The 26913-nt window shown below is 45.6% G+C and overlaps 2 protein-coding genes across 5 annotated transcripts; one reads left to right on the forward strand and one right to left on the reverse strand.

The window, feature by feature from the left end:
- Positions 1 to 1786: 1786 nt before the first annotated feature.
- On the forward strand, positions 1787 to 12395 carry sh3bp1 (SH3-domain binding protein 1). 3 transcript variants are annotated; one of them, XM_062525666.1, is made up of 19 exons: positions 1787 to 1836; positions 2286 to 2578; positions 5196 to 5238; positions 5518 to 5622; positions 5763 to 5839; positions 5965 to 6076; positions 6168 to 6244; positions 6583 to 6670; positions 7069 to 7137; positions 7509 to 7599; positions 7727 to 7863; positions 8206 to 8317; positions 8958 to 9039; positions 9123 to 9203; positions 9285 to 9398; positions 9765 to 9862; positions 10307 to 10412; positions 10556 to 10860; positions 11671 to 12395. In XM_062525666.1, exons 2-19 carry the CDS (start codon positions 2532 to 2534, stop codon positions 12093 to 12095), a joined length of 2169 nt encoding a protein of 722 aa, XP_062381650.1. In that variant the 5' UTR covers positions 1787 to 1836; positions 2286 to 2531; the 3' UTR covers positions 12096 to 12395. The 3 variants fall into 3 exon arrangements, with proteins under 3 accessions (XP_062381650.1, XP_062381649.1, XP_062381651.1); XM_062525665.1 differs by having other exon boundaries at positions 1805 to 1836; positions 2226 to 2578; XM_062525667.1 differs by having other exon boundaries at positions 1805 to 1836; positions 2226 to 2578; positions 11674 to 12395.
- A 394-nt stretch (positions 12396 to 12789) lies between these two features.
- On the reverse strand, positions 12790 to 22573 carry cdc42ep1a (CDC42 effector protein (Rho GTPase binding) 1a). 2 transcript variants are annotated; one of them, XM_062525670.1, is made up of 3 exons: positions 22365 to 22573; positions 17038 to 19873; positions 12790 to 14534 (listed from the first exon to the last, which is right to left on the reverse strand). In XM_062525670.1, exons 2-3 carry the CDS (start codon positions 17540 to 17542, stop codon positions 13741 to 13743), a joined length of 1299 nt encoding a protein of 432 aa, XP_062381654.1. In that variant the 5' UTR covers positions 17543 to 19873; positions 22365 to 22573; the 3' UTR covers positions 12790 to 13740. The 2 variants fall into 2 exon arrangements, with proteins under 2 accessions (XP_062381654.1, XP_062381653.1); XM_062525669.1 differs by having other exon boundaries at positions 17038 to 19876.
- Between the last annotated feature and the right edge of the window lie 4340 nt (positions 22574 to 26913).

Consider the following 26913-nt stretch of genomic DNA (forward strand, 5'->3'; position numbering starts at 1 on the left):
AGAATGAACTTGCTTGTTTTGATTGAGACGTTAAACATTGTTTTTATACCTTTTTACTCAACTTACCAGGGGTGCCAAAATGCGAGGGCTTAATTTCCACCCCACAAAATGTACAGTGTTAAACCACTCTGCAATTTCCCCGTGCAACCTCTTATCAGTCACATGAGATGTATTTAATTTTCTGTTCCTTGGCTGAAATTTGATCATAATTTCACAGCTCATTGAAAACGGCATCGTAAACGTTTTACACACACACCCTCACCATGAACTTCAGTCACACAGATGTTGGATGAGCCTCTGCTCTAATGCATTCCAAAGGTGTTCCATTGGGTTGAGGTCAGGACTCCGCAGGCCAGCCAAGTTCATCCACACCAAACTCTGTCATCCTTTGTGCACTGTTGGAACCGGAAGGGGGAACCCCCAAGATGTTCCCACAAACTGAGGAGCATGGAATTGTCCAAAATCTTTTGGATAATGAAGCTGAAGCATTCAGAGTTCCTTTCATTGGAGCAAAGGGACCAAGCCCAACTCGGGATGGCCCCTTCAACCTTTGGGATGAATTAGAGCGGAGACCGAGAGCCAGTCCCCTTGTCTAAACTTTAGTGTGTGACCTCACAAATGTGCTTCTGAAAAAATGCACTACTATACATGCTGATTGGGCAAGGTATTTTCTTCAGTTAGCCTATATCTGGTTTCATTCTCATTGAGTTCAATGCAAATCAAGTTGCCATGAAGGCAAGCAGATTTTTTATTTTTAAAGGCCAGTTATTTACATCCTGATAAAGTTCCCTTGGCCTTTGGAATTAAAATAGCCCCGCATCTCACAAACCTTTCACTGTATATACTACAAGCATGGTTTTGTTTCAGTTAGCCTAATAGCTGGTTTGAGTTGCATTGAGAGATGATCTTATGGAAAGTACCCCATGCCCATCTCTAGGTATGGTGAAGGGTAATTTATGTGACCCGGTGGACACTCATTCCGAGTGCACATTAACTGACCCAGACCCCTGTGAGCCGTGCTGGCTCCCCTAAAAGCCTTCCTTGCCCAGTCCTGGATCTGCTCCGAGGAGGCCAGCACTAGCTCCATGTGGTGCCTCTCACAGTAGCCAAAAGCTGGTCTTATCTTGGAGGCTCAGGACCAGTTAGTCTGAGCTGTGTAAAGGCCAAGACAATGGCTTCCCTCCTAACGACATTATGTAGTTTATGAACAGAGCTCTCCTTCCTAAATGCAAGTGCAACTGATCACCCTGAAGAGTTTATCACAGTTTATCACTGAGGATCATTATACAACCAATACACTCCAATCTTTTAGCACCTTATTAAAACGTATTAATGCTTAAGCAAATGATGCTTATTGTCTGGCAGTGAAAGTTTTTTTTATTTGAAAAGACACAAATAATGATCGTTTTCAATGTGGTGCTGCTGACACCAATGGGATTTTTTTTGCGACTGACTTTCGAACATGGATCAAAATGTTTCACTTTCTGGATACTTTCAATTGTGTCACCACTAGGGGGACCAGTTTACAAGTACAAGAGGCATCTCACAGTGCACACCATAGTTAAGGAGGTGCACTCTGTCCAGTCACAGGAAGCAGCTAACCCTGAGACAGGCCTGCGTTAACCAGGCCAGGCTACTGTTTATTGCACCTTTGGTGACAGGATCAGCAGTACTGTCTTTTTAAAGGAAACCATCATCACGATAGTCCCCATGGTGTTATGTAGAATAGCGATGTTTCCTCTTTTCTCTCTCACATCCTGCCGTGGGGAATGTATTTCACTTGTAGTGAAATCAACTGAAGCAGTGACCCCACACATCGGACACAAGGCTTGATAAGTATGTTTCTATCTTACACCAAATGACAACATGTGGCTTTCACGCTCATGAACACAAGTATTATGTTAAGTGTCAAACCACATGTATATCAATGATGACTGTTCCATAAAACAGAGACACATAAATTCCAAAGTATAGCATTGTCAAAATATTGGGTTTATGCAGAAATCCATTAATATTAAAAAAATATGAAATGAAAAATAATTATTTCTCAAAGACACAAATTTTGGATGTGAAACCTGAATTTATCAGAACCTGCAAGAGGTTTCTGTCAGTAGAGGATGGCTATAGTTCTCTCAAATCTTTTTCCCATGAAGTGGGACTTCATGTATTAAAACCACAAAGCACTCAATACAAATTAACATGTTTATGGTCTTGTTTGCTTGGAGTTTCACAGTGTGATGCGAAACCTTCTTTCCCCTTGTGCAACTTCCTCTTTCATCGATGAGGTATATCTCACAGAGTCACAGAGTCTCAAACTGCTCGTTGATAACGCCCCGAGTACAAGTGTAACAAGCTGCTGGGGGTGACTGCAGTCCGCTGCATTTTGGAGGTGACCATCACCAAGGGAGGAGATATCAAATGAGATCATCTCTCCATTGCAGCTGACCTGAGTATACACAGGATCTACAGGAGAGGGTTTTTCTCTACCGTCCGGCAACTCCCAACACAAGGGTGAACTCTCAGAGAGAGCAATGTTGAAACAGTTCAAACTCTTACAACAGTTTGGATCAGTATCAAAGTAAGTGATGAGATTCCGGTTGTTTTGAATGAATCAGTTGTTTGTTTAGTATTTGTAATTGAGTTTTAATGAAATGGAAGTCCTTTGAATTCGGGTTCATCTTAATTATCACTCTGTAGGAAAGAAAGTGCATTTTCTCTGCAGTGTTTCTGTTTCACATTTGTGTCGCCCACGGTTTGTCAAGGGGTGAACAAGTGTCAAGTTGTGGTGCTTCAAATGTGATTTTATAATGCTGTTCTTCATAATTGTTTGTTCAGTATGCAGGCTTGGTTTGACAGTGTTGCACATAGTATTTTGTTTTTTTGTTGTTATTTTTAAAAAGCTTTCACACTTACCAAGAAAGCCACAGATGGACTCCAGTGGAAATTTCACAGATCTATCTTGTGTGAGATAATGTGGGAGATAATGTGTTATTTGACATTTAGATTCTCCCTCTCTACCTTGCTCACCTACTCCCCGAGAGGCAAACCAAGTGTGTGTGTGTATTTTCTCACGTGGGTCTTGTGTGTGAGTGTCAAGATTGTGTCACGAAACCACCTTACCCAGCTGGTACCTCCATTCAGTAATGCCCATTGTACTCAATCACATGCTTTCTGTGACCGAGCTACAACTATCTCAATTTTGGAGGGAAGAATACACAACCAAACACAACTGATTGCCTTCAGATCAGCCATACATAACTCCGACTGGGTTGACTATTTGAGTGGGTGAGCATGAAGGCCTCTGGGGGTGTGCATGCTGTCGAAGCAGAGTGCAGAGCATAAGACGCAAGTGCTTTGCAAGCGTCATTCACACTGACGTGAGAGCACGGTGTATTAATACTCACCGTGCAAGCTGCAAGTAGAGTGTAGGCCGGGCACAGAAAAAAACACCCACTACCTCTATCATGGATCCGTGCCAAGCACATTGACAGATAGACAGACATGAGGCACTTGGCTTAGAGAGACCGAGGGGATGGTCAAACTGTACAAGGATCCATGTGGTCATCATGCCTTCCAATAGGCCCATACGTAGTAGGTTGGTGACTCACAGGGCTCAGTGTTTAGTGTTTTTTCTCTGTTTTTTTTTGTCTCAGACTTTTGTGCCGTAAGTTCTGTTTTTTGTGTTCGTGTTAGATCGAGTGGAGGGTGACCAAAAGCTGAAATGAGAGTAAGGCCTAAAGAGGAACACGCTGCCATTATTATAGATTTGTATAACACACATCATACACACACAGACAGACACACACACACACACACACACACACACACACACACACAGATGCACACACACACACACACACACACACACAGATGCACACACACACACACACACACACACACACACACACACACACACACACACGCACGCACACGCACATGCACACACGCATACACACACACACACACACACAGATGCACACACATACACACAGAGAGATAGAGAGAGAGAGAAACCGAGAGATAAAACCAGTCTGATCTCTCCCATGAAGCTGCATGTGTGCACAGTAGATACAGACATCTGTGTAGAACCTGCAAAAGCCTCAGCGTGTGAGGGAGTGGCCTCTTCCTCTGATTCTGTGGTTAGTGTCAATCCATTTAGTGCACAGCACTTATAGCTTCACACAGCGTTGGGCTATTCATAACGACCTGCGGTGAAGCGTGTCAGGTGAAAAATGTCGTACGCCATAACAGTGCTAATAAATAGCCGACCAATAGAAAAGGACATATAGAATAAGAGAGCTCGGATGCTACAGGTTTAGGATGAACACCACTCTACTCTATCGATTCAACACCATTTCTTTGAGCTGCAAACACCAGGGTGTTTGTTGTTTGTTGGTGACTTTCAGACAAGGCTTAGGCCGATTGCTTAACTGCATGGTACACTAACAGGATCATTCTGGGAAATTACATTGTTACATTGTGTGTGTGTGTGTGTGTGTGTGTGTGTGTGTGTGTGTGTGTGTGTGTGTGTGTGTGTGTGTGTGTGTGTTGATGGATCCAAGTCGTCATACAAAAAACATACAACTTTGAATAGCCTTACCAAAAGTCTTTGTCTACCCTTAGGTGTCATATCATGTGGCATGGCGGAAACAAAGTGTGTGTGTGTGAGAATGTGTGTGCGTGTGCGTGTGCGTGTGCGTGTGCGTGTGCGTGTGCGTGTGCGTGTGCGTGTGCGTGTGCGTGTGTGTGTGTGTGTGTGTGTGTGTGTGTGTGTGTGTGTGTGTGTGTGTGTCGGGGAAGAAGGAGAGAGGTCAAAAGAAAGTGTGTAATGGCGTGCACAAACGTCTGCCCACTTCCCCTCCTTTCTCTCTGGCCTCCCTCCTGACCACAGCTCTGCTTACGGGCTAAATTTGGACGCGTGCTCACAAGCAACCAAAATAATTTGTTGTCTATCAAATATTTTTGTGCAAGTAGAACACGGTGAGTTTCCTGTCGGTTGTTTGTTTACTCCATCCTAAAAGCAACACTTGTTTACATGTATCTGTAATTCAGCAGCCTATACAGTGAGATTGGATTAAAACTACTGTATATGTGAAATACTTGTTGGTTCGTTTTGGTGGAGCAGGGTATTTTGACAAAATGCCTCCAATTCTGTGTCAGGCTAAGAGCACTTTTCTCATTCTTGCAACACACAGGTCACAAGATGCAACAGATCTTCTGTCTGAGGATCTGGTCTCGGTAAGTAGCTAGTGATGTATGATGTATGGCTGAGCTGAACACCTCTAACTCCATATATGGCACCAACTGTCCCCAATCCAATCTATGCATCATTAGCAGCTTCACAAATCTCCAAAATCCTCCCTCTCTTTGTTTTTTTCTGTACATAACAAAGACATAACCATAACGTCCAAATATATCCCATTCTGATTCATGTTCCACCCATGATCTTTTAAACAGTGTAATTTCTTGTTCCATGTTGCTGTTTTCTAAACTCTACACCTGATTGCATGGCTAAAGGTGGAGCAGCGGGTGGAGCCCACCAGGAAAGCTGCCCAGATTGTCCACAAAAAACTCTTGGCCTGCCTGCAGAGCCAGCCGGGCTTGGATGCTGATAGACGCATGGTGAGACAGACGCTACAACCACACGGACCAATAGCTGGTTGTAATAACCTTCGTGTCTCTCTGTCTCTCCCTGAATAAACATGAGTGAATTCACATTCCACATCTCTCTCTCTCTCCCCCAATATGTTGTTTTCCTTTAGAAAAAACTTTCTCTCATGCAGTTGTACTTCAGTATGGCAGAGTGTTTAAAAGACCTAGATGCTGAGTCATCTATCAGGTAGGGACTTTTGAGTTCTCATCCTCCTATCTATTCCACAGCTATTTGATTGATTGATCTCAAAAGTCAAACTATTTTGAGTAATGTATTTGGGACATACTCTCACATTGTTGAATGGGTTTTAGGACAGTGCTGGAGATGTGTTGCTCTGCGCAATGCTTCCTGGCACAATCACTAGCGGACTTTGAGATGAAGATGGAGAAGGAGGTTCTGGAGCCTCTCAACAAACTCAGTGAGGTGAGTCCCAGGATTCCCCTAAGATTCAGCTTTGCCTCGGAAAGTAATAGAATCGCGCTCTGTTCTGACAGCCGCCATGCTGTGCTCACAGGAGGACCTGCCAGAGATCTTGAGGAACAAAAAACAGTTTGCCAAACTCACCACCGATTGGAATACTGCTCGCTCGAGGTAGGGGTTGAATTCACTTCCTTGTTTGTGGTCTGCTTCTGCTATAACTTTCAGCTTTCAGTGAAGAGTTTTTCTCCCTTCCATATACACACATACACACATACACACATACACCCACACTCATACACTTGCATCCACATTCATACATGTACACGCGCGCGCGCACACACACACACACGCACACGCACACACCCCAACACTTACATCCACATTCATACACACACACACACACACACACACACACACACACACACACACACACACACACACCCCAACACTTACATCCACACACACACACACACACACACACACACACACACACACACACACACACATAGGTCGCAGACCAGCACAGGACCCCAGGCTAAGCAGGATGGGCTGAGGGAGGAAATGGAGGACGCTTGGAGGAAGCTGGAGAGCATCAAGGTCAGCTCTTTTCCCATCACTGGTCACCGACCTACACGACCCCCCAGCCAGTGGTGTGGTCTACATGATTTGCAGCGCTACGCAAAACCTATTTAAAAAGCATCACCATCTCAGTATACCCACTTCAAATAAGCAAGGATAGGTATTAACATTTGGGATTGATCATAGTATACCCACTACAGCTAACTAGACTTCACCACAGTATACCCACTACAGCTAACTAGACTGCATCACAGATATCCACTACAGCTAACTAGACTACTGCCCCCAGCCAAGACATACCCATTTAGTCTCCATTTCTGCTGTATAGGCTTTGTTGTTCATGCTAATGTACAAGTTGTGGTGTGTTGTGTTGTGGTCCATGGACCCGTGGGATGAATCTTCACTTTCACTTGCAGGACGCATACTCTGCAGATCTCTACCTCTTTGCAACCAGAGAAGATGAATACGCCAACTACTTTACTCGGGTAAACTTCCTGTTACTTTGTGAAGATGGATGAACTACAGTCAGTGTGTGTGTGTGTGTGTGTGTGTGTGTGTGTGTGTGTGTGTGTGTGTGTGTGTGTGTGTGTGTGTAAATATGCAGGTGGACATCCCGGGTTCAGAAATTAAAAGTATACCAAGTATTTGATCCAACCATTTAATAAACCAGCTCATCCTAATTAGCAGCCAGGTAGAGCAGATCATTAGTGATATCACCTGTGTTAAGTGCACAGATAGAAAGAATATATGGAAGAAGTTGAACTTTCTGGAATCGGAATGTCTGCCTCTGTATTTATGCAAATGATGTACATATTTTGTGTATGTCTGTATGTCACATGAAGCATGTTTCTGTCAGTTACTAGAGCTCCAGGCTGAGTACCATGAGACATCACTGGAGTTCCTGAAAAACAAAATCACTGCAGTCAAGGAAAGCCCCAGCCAACCAGGTGGGAGTTTCAAATACTGCATGTGCATCACACATGAGAATGTGTGTGTGTCGATATCTTTGTCTACACCTTTGTTTACATTCATTCATTCATTCATTCATTCATTCATTCATTCACGTAATTACAGACACGCCGTTGGGACCGTCCCACAGAAAGGCTTATGGGGTGCCTCTCCTCACTCATCTGGAGAACTGTGAGTGTCACATAGCAACACCCATCCAGGAGTGTGTGGAGATGCTCCTGCAGAATGCTCTGAAAGAGGAGGTGAGGCCACACACACACACACACACACTCACACTCACACACACACACATGCATGGGTGTTTACTGTATAAGCACACACACACACACACACACACACACACACACACACACACACACACACACGGGCGCATACTATAAGAACACACACACACACACACACACACACGGGGGCATACTTTATAAGAACACACACACACACACACACACACACACACACACACACACGGGTGCATACTGTATAAGAACGCACACACACACACACACACACACACACACACACACACACACACACACCACCACACAAACACACACCGAAATCACAGTGTCCCATGTCCTCCGCAGGGTCTGTTCCGGTTGGCAGCTGCAGCGTCTGTGGTGAAGAAGCTGAAGGGCAGTATGGATGCAGGGATGGTGGACCACAGCGAGTTCAGTGTGGACCCTCATGCTGTAGCAGGTCTGACTGGAGTCCTCATCTTCAGGGGCAAGGGACAGATGGACAGATGGACAGATAGATAGATAGATAGATAGATAGATAGATAGATAGACGGATAGATAGATAGATAGACAGATAGATAGATAGACAGATAGATAAATGGATTTCTCAGTGAAGGAGAAAAGAAGTGTGGAGGAAAGAGTGATGTAAGGATGGAGAGTGAAGAAGAGCAAACGATGAAAGAGCATACGCATGTGACCTTAAACTTTTGATGGTTGCTGCTCAGTTGTAATGAGTTTGCAAAGCGCTTTTGTCTCTGTGACAAACTCAGTGGTCTGGTAGTTTTAATTTAGACCCAAGCCTGAATGTGGGTAGATAAAAGCCTCAGCGCTCAGCACATGAAAAACAAATACTGTTACAGCAGATGTCGCAGGCAAGATAATGTGTTTAATCTTGTGATATCACCACAATAACAATGTCTACTGTAGACAAACCATACTAAATGTCATATTTATTAAAAGGCCGTGGCTTGCTAGCCTGACTCTCGCCAGACCCTTGTAGGTCCGCCATACAAGGATCTGGCGAGAGTCAGGTTAGTGGCTTGCACAAGTTCTTACACTCATTCGGAGGTTTCTAACTTTTTTAAATTTTCTTCTTTCAGGTGCTTTGAAGTGTTATCTCCGAGAGCTTCCTGAACCCCTCATGACCTTTGAACTGTATCAGGAGTGGTTTGATGCTGCAGAGTAAGTTCTTTATACTGTATGCTGTAAGCTTCATATGTGACTTTTGAAATATGCTATTGTGTAACTCTCTTGTTGCCCTTCAGGGAGAAGGAGCTACCTGACAAGCTAGAAAAGTTCAAGAATGTACTGAAACAACTGCCGGAAGCAAACTACAACAACCTTCGGTCAGTTGTCCTCACTGCCATGTAATGTACTTTGGAGCATATCTGTACATGATCTAACAAGATGCTGTTCTGTTTCCACAGATACCTTGTACAATTCTTACACTGTTTGTCCGAGTACCAGACACTGAACAAAATGACCCCCAGCAACATCGCCATAGTTCTGGGGCCTAACTTACTCTGGCCAAAAGTCGAGGGGTAAGTTGTTGCCAATTTATGAATGAAAAACTCCACAGTAGTGTTGAAGTTGCAATATGGACATTGTATTCAGTAGTAAAATGTTGGATAATGGGGATTTCATATGTCAGTCACTGAGATAGACTAGCTTCAATTCATGGTTTCGTCAGGTTCCTTTCCATAGGTTTATTACTGTAATCAAGCACCATTCAGTCTGCATTGATAATCAAAGTGCTTGATTTTATACACCAGTGGAAAGGGACCTGATGAAGCCCATGTATAGCAATAACATGTTTTAGATATGACTGATTAAACATTTGTTTTTGAGTTTATTTGAAATATGTGTTGTGCAACTGAGGGATCAACATGTTTGTGTTCACATCAAAGGGAACACTCTCTGCTGGACATGGCCTCTGCCTCTTCAGTCCAAGTTGTCATGGTGATAGAACCACTTATCCAGAATTCCAAGAGTCTTTTCCCTGAAGGTATGAGAGATCTTTATGTCAACATGCCTTCAAATACAACAAATTATCCATATGCATTGCATTTGTGAACATGACTACCGTAATTTCCTGTGACTTATACATTTAGCTAAATTTCTTCAGCTATGAGGTTAATACAGGGGGGCAGTTAGTGTTAATATAAGAAAAAAGAGAAAAAAATAATTATCCACGACCAAGGCACTCCACAAGTTTAAAATGTCTTTAATCCAAACTAGACATGTCCAACAAGGACCTAAAAATGCCAGTAGTGTTAATATGGTTTTGTATCTTTTAACTTGCATAAAACACTGTCCTGCAGCTTATACACAATGCGGCTTATATGCGGGAAATTACTGTATACATATGTTTACCAGTTTTGAATATGAAAATGTGTTTGTGCCAAGTGAAATGTTTTTCAACGTGCTCGTCTCTGGCCTTGCTTTTAAGAACCTGAGTTTGAGGTACCTGGTCCTCCTCCTAGTCCACCTTCAACTGCCTCAGAGGAAGCACTCCCCTCCTCTGCCCCCGCATCTCCACGCCTCAAAGCTGACAGGTACACAATCAGATCACATGAGAGAATTTGGTAGGGTAGAGTGAGTAGGCTATGATATAGATGTAGGGTATCTGTGTTTGTGTGGTCATAAAGTACAACTTCATAAGGTGAATTTCTGATCATTTATGATTTTCTCTATTTAGTTTCGGCAAAGCCAGTGGACTTCAACCCTTGAAGAAGCGTGACTCTGTGAACCAGGGCACAATATCATGGCAGACACCATCCTCAGACCCCGCGCCAACTGTGACCCCTGCATTGGATATGGCGGCGTCCAGTTCAGTTGGCCAGACCGCTCAGCCGGCTCCCCATCCCACTCCCCATCCCACTCCCGCCCCTCGGTCCATCCTCCTCCAGAGCCTGGAGAGGGACCCAAGCCCCCCAGACACTGTCGGCGAGTTGCCGCCGAACTCACCGGAACCCACACTGAAGATCGCTGGTCCTTTTAAACGTAAGTGTACCTTTGCTATCTGTCATTGGGCCTCTCTCATTCGTCTTTTTAATCTGTCTTTTTATCTTCCTTCCTCGGTCCTCGTTCCCACTGATCTAGATTAAGAATGATGGGGCGGCAACAATGGGATAGTCTATCCAGTGTTCTTTATAGATCAGTGGGAACGAGCCTGGAGAACCGAGCATCGAGGATCGAGGAGAGAGGCTGAGAAGGGGCCACTGTTATTTGAAGTGTTATGCCAGAGAAAGACGTTATTGTTCGTTTTTGTTTTCTTTCCCTGCTGTGTGATTTGTGCGCCCCGTTCCCTCCTCGTGTTTCTATTGAATGTTTTTTAAAAAAGTAGTATGATATAGAATGTAATGCTTTTTGCACTTGACAAAGAAAAGTACTACAATAAAGCTAAAAAAGAAAGAGAAAGACGTCCTGGCCCAATTTTTTCCTTACTCACCCAATCAAACGGACTGATTTCAGCTACACCTTCCAGCTGTGTTGAGCTAATCGGCAAAGTCACACAGCATATGTCTTAAGAAAGTTTGGAGGATTTTTACTCTCTCAGAATGGGCTTCCCCTTTGCCCTTCCCTATTGGTTGGAATCATCTGCACGCTTCCTGTCCATAAATATCCCCCTATTTTGTCTGGCACCTGATTCACAGAAAGTTCCTCTGGCTTCTAGATTTGAGAAACAACTGTGTTGTTCCTGTTTTAATCATGGGTTTCCACAGTATATATTATACGATATCCTGTATGTCAGCACAGGTTCTGAAAATACTTGAATGCTAACTATGAATATCATGTTTATTCTTTTCAAAGCAGCACGACGTTCCTTCCTGCAACACAAGCCCCACAACTCCAACAACCAACCAGTGGTGGCGCTCAAACCCAGGGCTCCTGCTTCACCCAACATCCCTCACGTCATTCGGGCACCACCACCCATCCTCTCCACCGCCCCTGTTGTCTCCTCCGTTCCTGTATACACACAATTGCCCTCTGTTCCGGCTCCTGCCCCCGCTCCTGCTCCTACCCCCACCCCCACTCCTGCCCCTGCTCCTACCCCCACTCCTGCCCCTGCCCCTGTTAACAGTCCTCCATCCCCACCCCACAAGCCGGCCAAGCCTCCCCCCGCTGTCCAGAAGAAGATGAGTGGCGGGAAGAAGGGGACGGTCCGAGCGCCCAACTTTCCGCCTCCGCAACCTCCGCCCGCTGTGCCCAAGCAGCTGCAATCCACAGCTCAGTGAGGTGAGGACTGTGCCCCCGCCCCCCCTGCCCCGAGAGCATCCACCCGATGAGTTCTGTCCGCATCCCCCATAGCTCACACGCATGTGTATGGTATACTGACCAGACAAGAGCAGGCCTATTCACGGTCAGTATTTTCTTCAACTTAGGATACTAAAATCTTCAGACCAGTAGACCCAGTTGTTTTCATTTACCTTTACTCTTGTGTCTTGTGTGTCATAGAGTTGTTCATTTTTATGTTTGTTTCATAATAGGACCAACATGGAGAGTGTTGGTGTAGAGTAACATACTTATGACGTAGTCATGAAATGTCACATAAGTGCTAGTGGAAATGATGCATCTTGTTTCTGGGACATTGACTGTCCCCTGCTTCTTGTGTTAGCACCATTAGGCTGTGCCATTGAAGCTACACAAACATGTACAGTAAATATAATGTTTGTTTTAAGCTTATTCAACAATCTTTATTATTATTATTATCATTAATATTTTGTCATTTTCCTCTTACAATATGGTCAGGTTTACTAAACACATACCATACATGATATACAGTAGTTGGCTGTATACATGTTTGCACACACATTTTATTAAGCCTATTTGAGGACTGGAGAGATCTACTCCTGTAAAGTGTATAAAATTGCATAATAAAGTCGTTGGTAAACCAACCAGCTACATACTTAAGATTTTGTGTTGTCATACTATACTTTAAGGAACTTTATTGTACTTTTAAACAATAGCTCTGGTGAAATGTTGCATATTTGTGTACATGTGCATTTTCATTACTTGCTAACAAACATAATATAAAAACAAACAAACAAACAAACACGTTGCCTCACATTCAAGTCAAGTCTCTGAGTGAATCAGTCAAAGCATCTTCAGAATCCTGAAGTGTCCACTGTCTGGGTGAGTCACTGAAGAGTTTGACCACGGATGGTTCATCAACCAGTGAGTCAGTCAGATCAAATCCATGATTACAGTGAGAGGCAGAGAAGACATACAGTATGGCTATTTATATCTCTCCCGGAAAATGCTGTAGATACATAATCATTTCAATCTAGTCTCTTATTTGAACATCAAGCGATAAAAAGAGTGAGGCAGTATCTCTTGCAATAGGGTCATATACGATAGTGTTAACCACTTGTGCATTTAAAATACAAAAAGTGTACATTCAATACAAATGTGGACACAGTTGTAGAGTATTTTGGGACAGAGTATCAAACCCTCCCACCACGACTAGCCTGAGAGTATTGTGTGTATAAAATGTCCACCAGGTCAGACTGATGACTCAAAAGATATACCTGATAAGTGACTCCATAACCACTCATTTCCCGTTCACTGTACTGCAACGTCTACAGAATAAAGTTATCAAAAGTGGACATCTTTTCTGACTCCAGTATATGATGGCTAAAGCTTCAGCTCCATCTCTTCAGCAAAGAGGAATGTTTCATACCCTTTCATTACTTGTAATGAGGAATAGTAGGAGGCAATGTGTAGTCCAATTACTTTCCTTATCGTCAGATCACGATTGATTCAAAATTCAATTAGATAAAAAAAGAAGGAACGTGTTGATAGAAAATAGGCTATGTTCCAAAACTCTCAACTGGTTGCAATTTGCTAGTGTCCATCTCTAGTTTAACCCCCCTCTGGACACTAGACTTTGATCTCCTCCTCCTCGTCTGGGTAGAGGTACGGCACCCTCCTCTGGCTTGACCTGGTCGAGTCTGTGAGGGTGCTGCCTTGGTGGAACCCTGACCCGGACGACCCTGACCCTGACCCGCCGCTGCCGTAGTGACGTGCCAGCACATCAGTGGCCCTCTGGAAATGCTCGGCGTCCATGGCCTGGGCGGCGTGGTGCCGGCCGCTGCTGCTGCCGCTGCTGGTGATGCTCCCGCGGCCGCTGCTCCCGGCCCCCATCAGGGGCCTGTCTGCGGTGGTGGACCCCCGGAGGGACTCGTCCTCGCCCCAGTCCAGGCCGTACAGGGCCTTGCTCCCGCTGTAGTCCTCCCGCAGGAGGGAGTCCACCAGAGACACCGTGGCCGAGTCCACCTCCGGTCGGCTGTTGGGGTGGGGGTGGCTGTTGGCGGCCACCGAGGTCGGGTAGTCGTAGGTCGTGTCGGGCTCCTCCTCCTCCTCATCCTCCACGTCGATGTCACCGGGAACCGTGTCGGTGAGCTGCCGTTGGCTGCGGGGGATGTCAATCAGACTGAAGACCTCGCTCATGAGGGAGGGGCCCAGGTCCAGGGTGAAGGAGGTGAGCGAGCCGGAGAAGGAGAGGGAGTCGGGGTCGTAGCTGGAGCTGGTGACCGGGACGGAGAGCGGCGCCAGGACGGGCAGGTCGGTCAGCGAGCCCCGCGAGGCGTCCGGGGAGCAGGTGGAGGAGGCGCCCTGCTGCTGCCGCTCCGAGCGGGACAGGCGAGGCAGAGTGACGAAGCCGGACTCCACACCTGCAGGGGGAAGCATGGAGGACAGGACTGAGAAGATGCTACAGGACTTACAGGTGAGACACGTACTGTACGTCTCCTCTTTCTACACTTAACACAACATGATCAGCATCTGGAGATATGGGAAACATTGTATTTTGCTCATGCATAATGCCACAACAAAAATGTCATTCCAAAACATTTAGTCAAGACAAATACTAGTAGTCAGACTAACAGCTGGGCTACGCTGGGCCTGCGATTAAAGAGTTCTGTTTATGGAGCGTAAACATAGTTTTAAAAGATTTTTTTCTAATGCACATATTGCTCTTGCATCTGGTGTAGCCAGTTCCATTAATTAAAATGGATGCTAATTGTTGGAGTATACACTCCACGAACTGACCGCTTAAGTTGCGAGTCTGTTGTGGCCCGGCTGTTAGTTCATCAGTAACTAATCATGTATATCTATCCTTTGCATTTAGGGCAGTGGGGTAATGACATCAGATATGAGGCATACGTCAATGTTGTCAAGTGAAAGGGGCACAGACACTGAGTCACATCCATTATGCTGGGAAACATCACTTCATATTCGCTTGAAATGAGGAAATACATCGAGTTCCTGTTCCTGTCTTGAAGTCAAATGTTTAAACGGTTTCCTCTCACACATTTGTAACCATAGGGTGGCAGTATATCCCAAGCAAGCTTTAGTGGATGGTATTAATCTAGCCTAATGCTGCTGGCCAAACTTCTACAAGAAATATTTAATTGTGCAATTAATGTACCAAATCTGAACCAATAAATGCTATATGACATATAAAGAGTAATTTCTTTCATTTACAATCTCGCTCTAAAACATGTTGTTAGTGAGCTGCAGTCCTGTAAAGTGAGTTTACAACTTAAATTCCTGTGTCCTGGTAATTAGTCCGTGAGCCGAGCTCTGCTAACTCTTACTCACACATTTTATATGCATTTAATCTCTGCTTTTCTTTTCTCTCTCTCTCTCTCTCTCTTTCACACGCACTGTTTGGTTCACACAGTCTGTTTGACGTTTGACCCTTTTCATCATCTGTTTAACAGCTCCAGTGTAGCTTGTCGCTCCTTACCCAGGCACAGGCACTGGATTTATGACACAGAGGACGAATGAGTCCACAAAAAATGATGAAAGACGCATTGGAGTATTTCTTTTTTTGTGTGTGTGTGCGAGGTGGGGGTTGGGGCTGTGGGGGGGGGGTCTAAGCAAAGTTCTCATGAGTCAGTACAAAACCCACAATGGAAGCATGATTGATCAGCCAGGACGAGAGTGAGAGATGTATTCTCATAAAAATAGCCAGGCGACTCATGGGGTCTATATTTCAGTCAACACCACACCCAAAGGCCCGATGCGTGGGGAAATTCCTCTGGTGTTGGATAACACAGGCGGAGGACGGGGGATCTCAAGTCGCACGCACCCCATGAATGAACTTACGTGCCGATAGCACACAGACGCAGGCGCGCATACGAACAGACACAAATACACATATACGCAACCACTAGCCATAGACACATAGATAGACTATCTACCACTCGGAGAAACTAACCCTAACCCTCTCGATCACACTTGCACACACAGACACACACACACAAACGTGCACACGCAGACACACACACACACATGCACACACACCTACACACACACAAACACACATACTCACACACGCAAACACAATTACACACAGTTACGCATAGTTACACACAAAACATGAAAAACAAAGCCTCTTGAGACACATGTTGATGACTAAGTGAGGTATTTCACTGAGACAAGCATTTAGACTTCGTCAAGAGAGGTGATGTCTCCGTTTTATCTTTTCGTGGGTTTGAGGAAGAGCATCTGTGATGTGGTTTTCTCGTACACTACACAAAACTGTGGAGCTGCTGGCTATATATGGAAATGTCTCTGTCTCTTTCTTTTGAAGGTACTTCAGCTTTGTGTGGGCCTTGAAAGGGTATTTAGTATCTTCACGGATCACACCACAGAATGCTATTCATGAATGCGTTTCCTGTATTTCTGTTGGATCACACAGAGTAATTGCAGACAGTCTTGTTAGTGGTAGAAGTTGTTTGGGTTTTTGGAACATTGTAGTAAGCTTCTGGAGATAAACAGTAACAAGACCCCACAGTTAGACACAACATGTATTGACTCAGTACAGATACCTTTACAGATACACTATCCCACGGAATTTATCCCCAGATTTTAAAAGTGGTCTTGGACTTCTGGTCATTTGGGAACACACTCTTGCATATATACATCAGTATTGAGTAGTTACTGTAAAAGTTTAGTCCTCTCCTGTACTAAAACCAGCACCACTGACTAAAAATATGATGAGCACAGTACAGCTTCAGCTGATTTCCTTCCGCCAACCAGGAAGTGAAATCAGGTGGTTAAGCATTTGATTGATAGCATCACCAGTTTGCTGTCGGCTGTCAGCGCTTGAGAACGCCTTGGTGTGACCTTGGCGTGACCTACAGTATACAGCTGCTAGGGATGACTCACCATAGGAGTAGCTGGAGTCCTCAGGTGACTTGGGCGAGCTGGGGAACAGCACCTTGACTGGACAGCCATTGGGCGAGTCCACGTCCAGCCTGGGCAGGGAGATGGCGTTCTTGATGATGGGCGAGACGACCGGCGGCGGCTGGGACGGCTCCTTGTTGGCGCTCCCCGGGGACCGGGGGTCGGGCGTCTTGCGGACGTGGCGCAGCGTGCGCGTGAAGAAGCCCTCGGTTTTGCCGGGCGTGGAGGGCGCGGTGTTCGGAGCGCTGCCGGCGGCCTCGCCGCTGCCTCCTCCTCCTCCGTCGCCGCCGTTGGACCCCGAACCGCCGTGGTTGCTGAGGAACGATGTGTCGCCGAAGACGTCCCCGCCGCGCCCGACGTGCATGGTGTGTCGGAAGTCGCCGAGCGGCGGGCTGATCATGTCCGCCGTCAACTCGCCCTTGAACTTGCGCTTGCCACCGGAGTTGGACACCAACCCCTTCAGGCCAGAGAGCTTGCCCAGGTTCATGCTGCTGGTGACCACAGCCGGCTTTACAAACAAAAACAAACAAAATCTGTTGCGAAAGGTCTGAAAAAATTGGATCCTTTCAGTGAACAAATCCCTCAAACACTGACAAAAGCAGCAGTCCAAAACCTCTGTATTCCTCAGTGGGTCTCTCCTATGCAGTCGCTCCAAAGGAGGAAACCTGAATATGGCAGAACTGTTTCCCTCGTTCACCTCAGTCAATCCACTCAGTGATCTAACAGTGCTGTTTCAGTTGTAGTTGTAGCTCCTACTGATGCTTTTTTCTATGCTATTCATAAAGCCAGAGTACCATTCCTGGCACCGGTACTTGTCCATATCCAGAAGGCCTCTGTCAAGAGAAATGGGAGTTGAAAATATGCATGTCCCCGGTTGCTGGAAACCTACAGTGGGTATGTGGTCAGGGCTGCCGGGCTCCAAAGTTGCTCTGGGTTTCTGGTTTATAAAACATCAGTTTCGAAATAAATGTTGCTCCAGATGGAGATAGTCCTGCAGTCAATGCCTGCAACCATTTAGGTCCTCTTTACAAAGACGGCTAAACTTCAGCTCCGCTCACTCATTTAGAGTACACAATAAAACGAGCACTCTTGTTCTGCTGTTGGCAGTGAGCTTCAGTGTTTGCTCATATTGATTGATTTGCTAGAAGGCAACACAACCCAGTTCTCCAGGGCTAAAGTCCTTTTTCCTCTAAAAATGTTTGTAATTAAATTCCTCCGACTCGTCTGTCAGTGACCTCAAAAATAGCCAACAGACAAACTTTCCAGCCTAGTTTGCCTGACAAAAGGAACTACAAAGGAACTCCAGTGCTTCCCTTTCCTGGATTAGTTCATAATTAAGAACACTCCCAAAAATGGGTACAGTTCCTTCCTCAGGAAAAAAAAATCCCACTCTATATTTTATTATAAAACAAAACAAAGTGCTCCTCATGGGCTAAATCCCACTAAGTTAAACTAACAGTTCAATGTTTTCAAACACTTGCAAGCCCTCTCAGAGGACGTACCCGTTTATACTTAAACTGCCAGTGACATTTGCTGTTACAAGATAAGAAATGCACTAAGACATGTCCCCTTTTATTGCTAAAGATAACTTGTTAATTTAACATTGCCAACTGAGACTACACTGTACTCTCTATTTGTTATTGCAAGGCTGCGGAGTGATGGATATTGTTCCTTAAATATTTTGACAAAGTCGCACACATTTGTGAGCTGTTGTCGCTTTTAAAAGCTTTCTACCATGACTGGCTGACAAGCCTGACTTCATTAATGACCCGTTATGGGGCAGCCTCTGTGGGATTGCGTCAGATCTGATTCTGAGAAAGCCCTCTAATTTGCCACTAGCCACCCCTGCTCTGTCCAGCCTTTGATTTCCCCCGACGTTGCTCCCTTTTCTAAGTTTGGTTGCTAGGCCTGGTGCCAGCGCGTGGAGAGACGCGGATCCTAAGCCACAGCTGGGAGCGAGCCCCGGATTTCGGTGACGGCACCGGCCGCAGGGTTTGATGTGCTGGGTTTCCTGGATGTCATCATTCATCCAGAACCTGCTGGCATCTCTCCCGCGCCACCAGGTCTCACGTGCTCCGCATGCGCTAGGGAGAGATCCTCAGGGTGATGGCAAGCTACTGGACGACACGGAAAAGCTGCTCCTCGGCCTGTTTCTGGACACGCTGGGGTACAACGTGTCACCGACGCCAAACTCCTTACTGTCTTAAGTGTCCCACAGTAGTGGTCAAACGGTATCGAGGAAAAGCCTCGGACTGCGAGGCCTCCTGACGTCTGGTGCGGAGTGGTTACTGGCTGTCCTCCGCCGCCGACCTTTCACCCTCACGCCGTGCAGCACTACAGCAGACGCTCTCTGATCAGCGGAGCTCCTCGAACACAGGGCCGACACTTGATCCTCCCACACAGTAAACACTCGCAGCACGCCCCCCCGTCTCTCCCCCCGACCCACGCGGCTTCTCTCTCTCTCTCGGGCCTTGCGCTCGCTCTCCTCCTGATCCGTTGTTTTCAGAGTTAAGCAAATCCGGCCGACCGCTCGGCAGGCGTAGCAAAGAACATGGGAGTTTAAGGAGGGGGAAAAAGCAGCTAAGTCTTTAAAAGGCAATAAATTAAATGAAATAATCTGGATGACAGTCTGGGGTCTTGAGGAGCACCGAGAAATGCAGATGCTCCACTGAGATTGGCTTTGTCCTGGATTAGCCTCTAATCCCAGCGTTCCCCCTAAGGCAGGGCCCCCCTTCACTCTTCTATTCTCCCCAAAATGCCTCTTCAGTCCTCTTGAGAGTTTGGCTGCCTGGCCTAGGAGAGGTTCTTCAACTGCTGACTGCTGCAGGAAAGAGAGAGAGAGGGAGAGGGGGGAAAGAGAGCGAGAGTGGGAGACAGATAGATAGAGGGAGAGAAAGAGAGATAGAGGGACAGAGGGAGGAATGGAGAGAAACGATGAGAAAGGGAGTCAAGAAACATACACCCACATAACACTTTTTGGAGATGTGCTTGGAATGTAACCCTGGGTGAACCTCTGGCAGACCCTGGCTGAAATGGGTCTTTGTTGACAGAAACCCTAAAGGTTACTGAAAGTAAACATAATGCACAGTGTGTGTGTGTATGTGTGTGTGTGTGTGTGTGTGTGTGTGTGTGTGTGTGCGTGTGTGCGTGCGTGTGTGTGTGTGCACATGTGTGTGTGTGTGTGTGTGTGTGTGTAATAGATAGACAGAGAGAGAGAGAGAGAGAGAGCAGACTGTTTGGCACAGCTTATTGGCGACTGTTCTACATCCTTAATACATCTATCAGAGTCAGCGCAGAAATCAGTGATGCCTTTCCCTGGGAGAGCTGCAGAGAGGGCGTCGTGCCCAGGGGAACAGTAGATGCTCATGTGAGCCCATGAATCCACACTTAAATAGCACCAGTGTGTGTGTGTGTGTGTGTGTGTGTGTGTGTGTGTGTGTGTGTGTGTGTGTGTGTGTGTGTGTGTGTGTGTGTGTGTGTGTGTGTGTGTGTGTGTGTGTGTGTGTGCGTGTGCGTGTGCGTGCGTGTATGTGAGTGTGTGTGTGTGTGTGTGTGTGTGTGTGTATGTGTGTGTGTGTGTGTGTGTGTGTGTGTGTGTGTGTGTGTGTGTAAGAGAGAGGGCCTTCTTCCAAAGGATAGCACCAGGCTTTCTCCACCACAGGCAACCTTGTGGACCAGGTCCAGAGAGAGCTCAGATTGGAAACAGATTTGGAGGTCTGGTTCCTCTGCGAGACTGCCAACCTGCCAACCTGGACGAGACGGGGCGGGGAAGGCGGACCACTCCCCCGCTGTCCGTTTAATACTGTTTCCTGTTTACAGGAATCTGGTCGCCTCCAGCTGCACATTCTGATGATGTCATTGTGGCGGCCAGGTCAAATGCTTACACAGACAAGGGGCTCACTTTATTAGCCTCTTGCACTGTCTGCCATGGACTCTATTTTCAATCCAGCCCTTCTTTTTCCATCCTCTAAACTCCCACAGTACTTTTCTGAGAAGAAAAAAAAAACTCTCCCACAGTTTTCTCCCCTGATATATGCTACTGTTTAACCAGGTTAACTAGGTGCGCAAACACACAAGATAAGGCTTCGCATTTTGTTTCAGTCATTTCTGTGACGATACATCCCAAACTTACAATCACCCCCTACAGCTCTACAGTTCAAATACAATGGAGCTGAGAAAGAATTTGGAGTTGACATTTACACTATGTCATGCACAATCTGAGCTATTGTATTCAAGGTACTGTACCTCTAAAGCATTTGTGTGCTACTGTTGACTCATGCGTGTGTGTGTTGAAAGGGGGGGGGGGGGGTCAAGGCCATTTGGTGATGACAAGGCTTGCTGGAACGTGCTATGTTCTTCATGTGAGGTAGAGGCAGCCACCCAAGCAGTTTACACATCAGGTGTGAAAATAAATGGTGGCACTGAACAACTTTCACACCATACCTCAAACCTAATAGGTACAGTAAACTGTAAACTGTACCTCCCCTTACTTAACCCAGGGATACAACATGAACAGAAGGAGAGACTGTGCTAGGCAGTGGTGCCCTGTATATTCTGATCCATACACTTATTTATATTCTAAGATAGTAACATTTATTTTTAAAGTAATCAATCTGTAGGCATTTCTGTATGTCAGTCCTCAAAGGTTGTTATATCACATCCAGGATTGAATAGATAAAAGAAAAACTTTAGATTAACTCTAGCCTATTGATTAGACCAAAGGAATGTGCAACCTTTTCTCTCCTCTTTCCATCTCATTTAATCACTGTCACTGATTACTCCATGCATTGGGCTATATTGTGTGGAAATTACGCACAGCGGGTAAGCATTAGCCTACAGTTAATTGAAAGGTATAGGTTTACTTGACAAATACACAATTGTATTCATTCTCAACTATCTTCATTTAACAGTTAATCTAAACGTCACTTTTATTTTCAGGACGGTTGCCGTGCGCTCTGAAAAGTTAACGCTCTTGGTTTCATATAGCCCAGTAAAGCTATAAAATTGGAATAGTGTATCTCAAGCAACTAAATATACTGCTAGCGAGCATATTGAGTTTCATGCAAACTGATACGAATGAACACACGGTCATGCCCTCACCACCTCCACAAAACACGTGTAAATTGTAAGTCCTAATATATTTTCCTTTCATAAACAGATTTCCCACAAGTGTTGCTTGCATTGCCACAAACATGTACATTAACGTTCCCTTTGTCACCACCCCACTTTAATTAGACAGAAATGGGATAACTGTAGTCCTATTGTAATTATTTATATCAATAATAGGCTATACATTTTAGGCTACTCACCCATTTTGAACTTTGATTCAGACCACACGACCAGGAACAATTCCGTATAATCCAGGACAGTATGTCATATATCTCCCCAACTATCAAATGTTTGAATACTTTATAACTTTATCTAAACACTGCCGAAGTTTCTGTGGCTCTGCCTGGAGTAATCTACTGTATAACTCTGAGCAAACCGCTACAACAGCGGACTGCAGCCAGTAGAAGGACCGCGAGTTTGAGAAAGCGCTGCGTCAAGGGCGGGATCTTTGACTAAAGACTGTGGAGCCAGCGAATCGGTGACCACTTTTCCGCCTCTTGTCCAATTAGGGGAGCATGCGAGTAAAGTCACCTCAATCACTGAAATTAAACTAAACTGAATGTAGAGAGAGTAAAATCTTTCTCAATTTTTCTTTATCAGTGTCCAAATCTGTTTGAAAGGTCTGACAGTCTTTCAACAACTTTAGGAGAACAAGGGCGAGATTAGGGCTTTTTTAGGAATACATCTCATAGCCTACACTGGACATTTTAAGAACTAATTCTGCCTACAACTGAAGCACTGATTTGAGGACTGACATAAGAGCAAATCACACGGGCCATGACTCCCTGACATTTGTCTCTACTATTTGGTCAGAGCCAGAGTGGTTATCAGCTCAGATAGTTTGTAGAGGTTGGCAGGAGACCCCATGGAAAGAGAGGATGAGAGAGAGAGAGAAGAGATAGAGAGAGAATAAACCAGACTGAGAGAGAACAGGACAGAGAGAGAGAGAGAGCAAGAGAGAGAGAGACCCTAAGGCAGAATGGGTGGCAACAGCTCCCCCGCTGCACATTTCAACAGGATACGTCCTTATCAACAGGAACGCAGCAGTATCCTCACTGCAACCTCAAAGCCCTTTAGTCTGCACTCAAGCAGTTCAGAGGCCCGGGTGGCCCGCGTCCTCCTCTCTCTAGCCTCACCAGGTTGTAAAACATGATGACAGACAGTCTCTTCTTTTGCTCACTCATGGCTAAACTTCAAGACCCTCTTTAAACTTTCATCCATGTCGTTAACAGATAAGTATCTGCTCATTCATTGCAGCGGCCTTCTTGAACCGTCTCCCTTTATGTCAGTAAACACGACGTGCTTCCAGATGATGGCAGGGGTAGGGTCTGGGTCTCGTTCGCCTCCCAGTCACCTCCCCTCCAGATGGGGGTTGATATAAAAGGAGTGGAATGAGGTGCTGGCACACTGAGTGCCCTCACACACAGTCAGTATGGTCCATCTGGTTGTTGTTGTTGTTGTTGTTGTTGTTCGAGGGCGATCTCGTGGCTGAGGGGGAAAATCTGAACATTGATGCAGACCTGCTGTGTGACATAAAGACCCATTGGTGATGATGGGAGCCAAATGTGGATATTGATTGTTATTCGTTGCTGCTTTGTCATGCATAGTATTTAGGGTGGGTGGTTGTTGCTCCATTTTTGGAGTCTCATCTGAGCAGGAGGTTTTTAACAGAAAAGGAGATGGGAACATGGCCTATGTGGATTTTGGCAGCGTCCGACACTTGCAACACCTATGATTTATCCAGTTATGACTGGGAACGTCCGCTGCTACTTCGTCTGTCCACTTTGAATTTATCTGACTAATCTCTTTGTGCTATTCTCTGGTTCTTTTTCTCACAGACTTCTCCACCACCCTTTCAAATGCCCTCCTCAACTCATTCCCCAAGGTAAACAGTGTTCCGCTGAAGCATGCCAGCTATTTGTTCAGGAAAAGCACTCTGTTTTTGGACACTGTTCAGAAGTTGGTCCCCAAAGGGAATGCAAGATTACAATTTTAGTCCTCCCCCTTTCCCTCCCTCGGCGATTCTATTTCTATGTTTGTCTCTCTTTTTCTTCTTCCCTCTTTTACTTCTCTTTCTTTCTGATTCTCTTACTCTCTCACACGTCCTCAACAGCCACCAATGCTTATTCTTTTGCCTCTGAGATAGCAATTTTGTTGTACAGGCCTGACTTGAACCACATTGTCCCACACAGTATTGGGATATTGTTATGAGTTGGACTTGACTTGTTTGACTTGACTTGATTGTTGATTTATGGTGCCGAGTTGATTACAGAGATTCATTCATTCCAAAACAAGTTGGTATGTCCTCTTGTAGTCCTCCTCTTGCAGCTGTGTCCATATAATGTGAAAAAGTAAAACAGTAAAAAGCAAACATCAGATCAGCAAATTGCTTTTGGCAACTGAAGCTATTGGAAAACATTTTTTGAGGCCAAAGAATTATGGAACCAAAACAACACATGCTTCAGTGGAATCAATCTCTTCATTGTAGAAGAGCAGCAGCAGAAGCAAAGTCATGTCTCTGACACAGCGTGCATACAACCTCTCTGCCTCTCCTCACCTCACTGCTCCTGTGATTTTGACTATGACCGTTCCCCAGTCTTTCATCAGGAGGACTGGACAGGGCCTGTCCTGCATTCTCCGGCCGTTCGGTCTCCCAGCCAAGGGCCACCCTCTCTGGGCCAGAACGTTTGGTCCACCAGGGAGCAAGGGCAACTCTCCAACACGGCATTTTTAGCTTATCATGGAAATGTTTACTAAGCTCAGGCGTGATTGATGTCCCGAGGTTGACTTTGGTCCAAGGAGTCAACATTTTCTCGCAAATGCCTTGATGGCAAACACAAACAGTGTGTTGAGACCCAGAGAGAAAGAGAGAGAACTATGTTCCACATTAAGAGGCTCACTATGTCTAAATGCTTTTCAAGCCCCATGGCTTGGTTATTTTCACTGAGATCTGTCATGGCCCACTGGCGGGAGGATGCATTAAACTGCATTACAAAGCTCCGAATCTCCAGCGGCTCGGCTGACTTAGGTACACTTTGTCTCTGGCACGGTTGAAGTGTTGATTTGATTTAGAGGCTTTTTTAAAAGGGATGTTTCCATTACGTTCCGTTCCATTTTATTTGTCTCTCATCTTGGGTGTTCTCTTCTTCATCTCTTGATTCATCACAGTGGAGAGGCTTTTAATGTGAGAAGACCGATCTGTCTCTCTCTCTCTTTCTCTCTCTTTCTATCACTCTCACCTTGTTTCTTTTCCTCAGTCTCTCTCCCTCTCCATCATGGCCTTGTATTTTTGTCCTTTACTGCAACAAACTACCGCACAGACGTCGTAATGTTATGTTATTTAGAGGTCGTGTTTACTGACTCTATCATTGTATCTAATGGTGGGTGACCTTCATGCGTGATGACCATGCAGTAGGGCAAGACACAGCTCTCATTCAGATGCAGGGACCCAGAATCCCCCCCCCCCTCTCTCTCTTTCTCTCTCTCTCTCTCATTCTCTCCCTATCTCTCTCTTTCCCTCCCTCTCTCTCTCTCCCCCTGCTCCCAGTGTGTTTAGACTGGGCCTCCATCCTTATATAGAGATACGGGTCACGCTCCAGTTTCCTGCGCATGATGAGGGAGTAATTACTGTAACCATGCACAGAAACAACAGCGGAGTCGCAGCATGGCACCTCAGCGGCCTATACAGTGTGTGTTCCAGTGTTCCAGTGGGCACACGGTCTCCGCTCTCTCCCCCCGTGCCCGGGCTCTCATTTGGACGCCAACGTGGTTGTTTAGGGGGAAGCATGGGTGTATTTGTTGTCACTGAACTTAAGTGAAGGGTGTTGTTACCCATTCTTGCTGGGTGCGTTTTTTGAGATGGTATGAATGCATCTCTGACGTGAATATTGGCCACAAAGAAAGTGCTGGGATTACAGTGGCGCATATTTTGGTGATGCTTATGGAAGAGGCAAATAAACCACAGGCTGTTAAAACTATTTGGATGGGGTTGGGTATTAGATGTGGAACGCCATAAGCGCCACTGTACAAGGGAGGGACTGAGTATGTGTGGATGTCAAAGCATGTTTGTATTGTGTGTCTGTGTGTTTGTGGCAGTGTTGGAGAAGTGGTACAAAGTGACTGAATGCGGCTGAAAAATGAAGAAAGGACTGCTAATGCTATTCTACGGGATGGGTATTTCCCAGACAGAAAAGAAGAATGTCTTTCCAGGAAAACACGTTGTCACAGTTTTCACAAAGCTTACCAAATTCTCACCTCTCTCTCTCTCTCTCTCTGTCTCCCTCTCTTTCTTTGTCCTCTCTCCCACTTTGGGGTTTCCAGGACAGCTCTGACTTTAATAGAAAGGCATTAACAATACAGTAATGACAGATTTCGAAATAAGCAGCATGTGGTTTTGGTCAAGTCTAATGGTTTGGAAAAATGCACGGCCCCCGACGGTAAATCATCCGCCAACAGATTTCATAGCACATTTCCAACCCGTTTGGATCGTGCTCCCAACACTTATACATAGCTCACTTGATATCAACGACTTATTGTTGCCACATGGTCCCATTCAGTCAAGTCGCCGATCATCTCACAGTAGTTGGCGTTGGGATTGGGATTTACAACACGTTGAAAGTCCATCAAACAATGCGTCAGATATCTTGTCTGCTGAGGTGATGAACAACTTATTTAAAGAAGCGGAGAGATAGCAACGTTCCACCTCGGCCGTCTCCTGCAACAACATGGCTACTGTACTCCACCCAGCGC

This window comes from Sardina pilchardus, chromosome 22 (genome assembly GCF_963854185.1).
Source record: "Sardina pilchardus chromosome 22, fSarPil1.1, whole genome shotgun sequence".
NCBI classification, from domain to species: Eukaryota; Metazoa; Chordata; class Actinopteri; order Clupeiformes; family Clupeidae; genus Sardina; species Sardina pilchardus.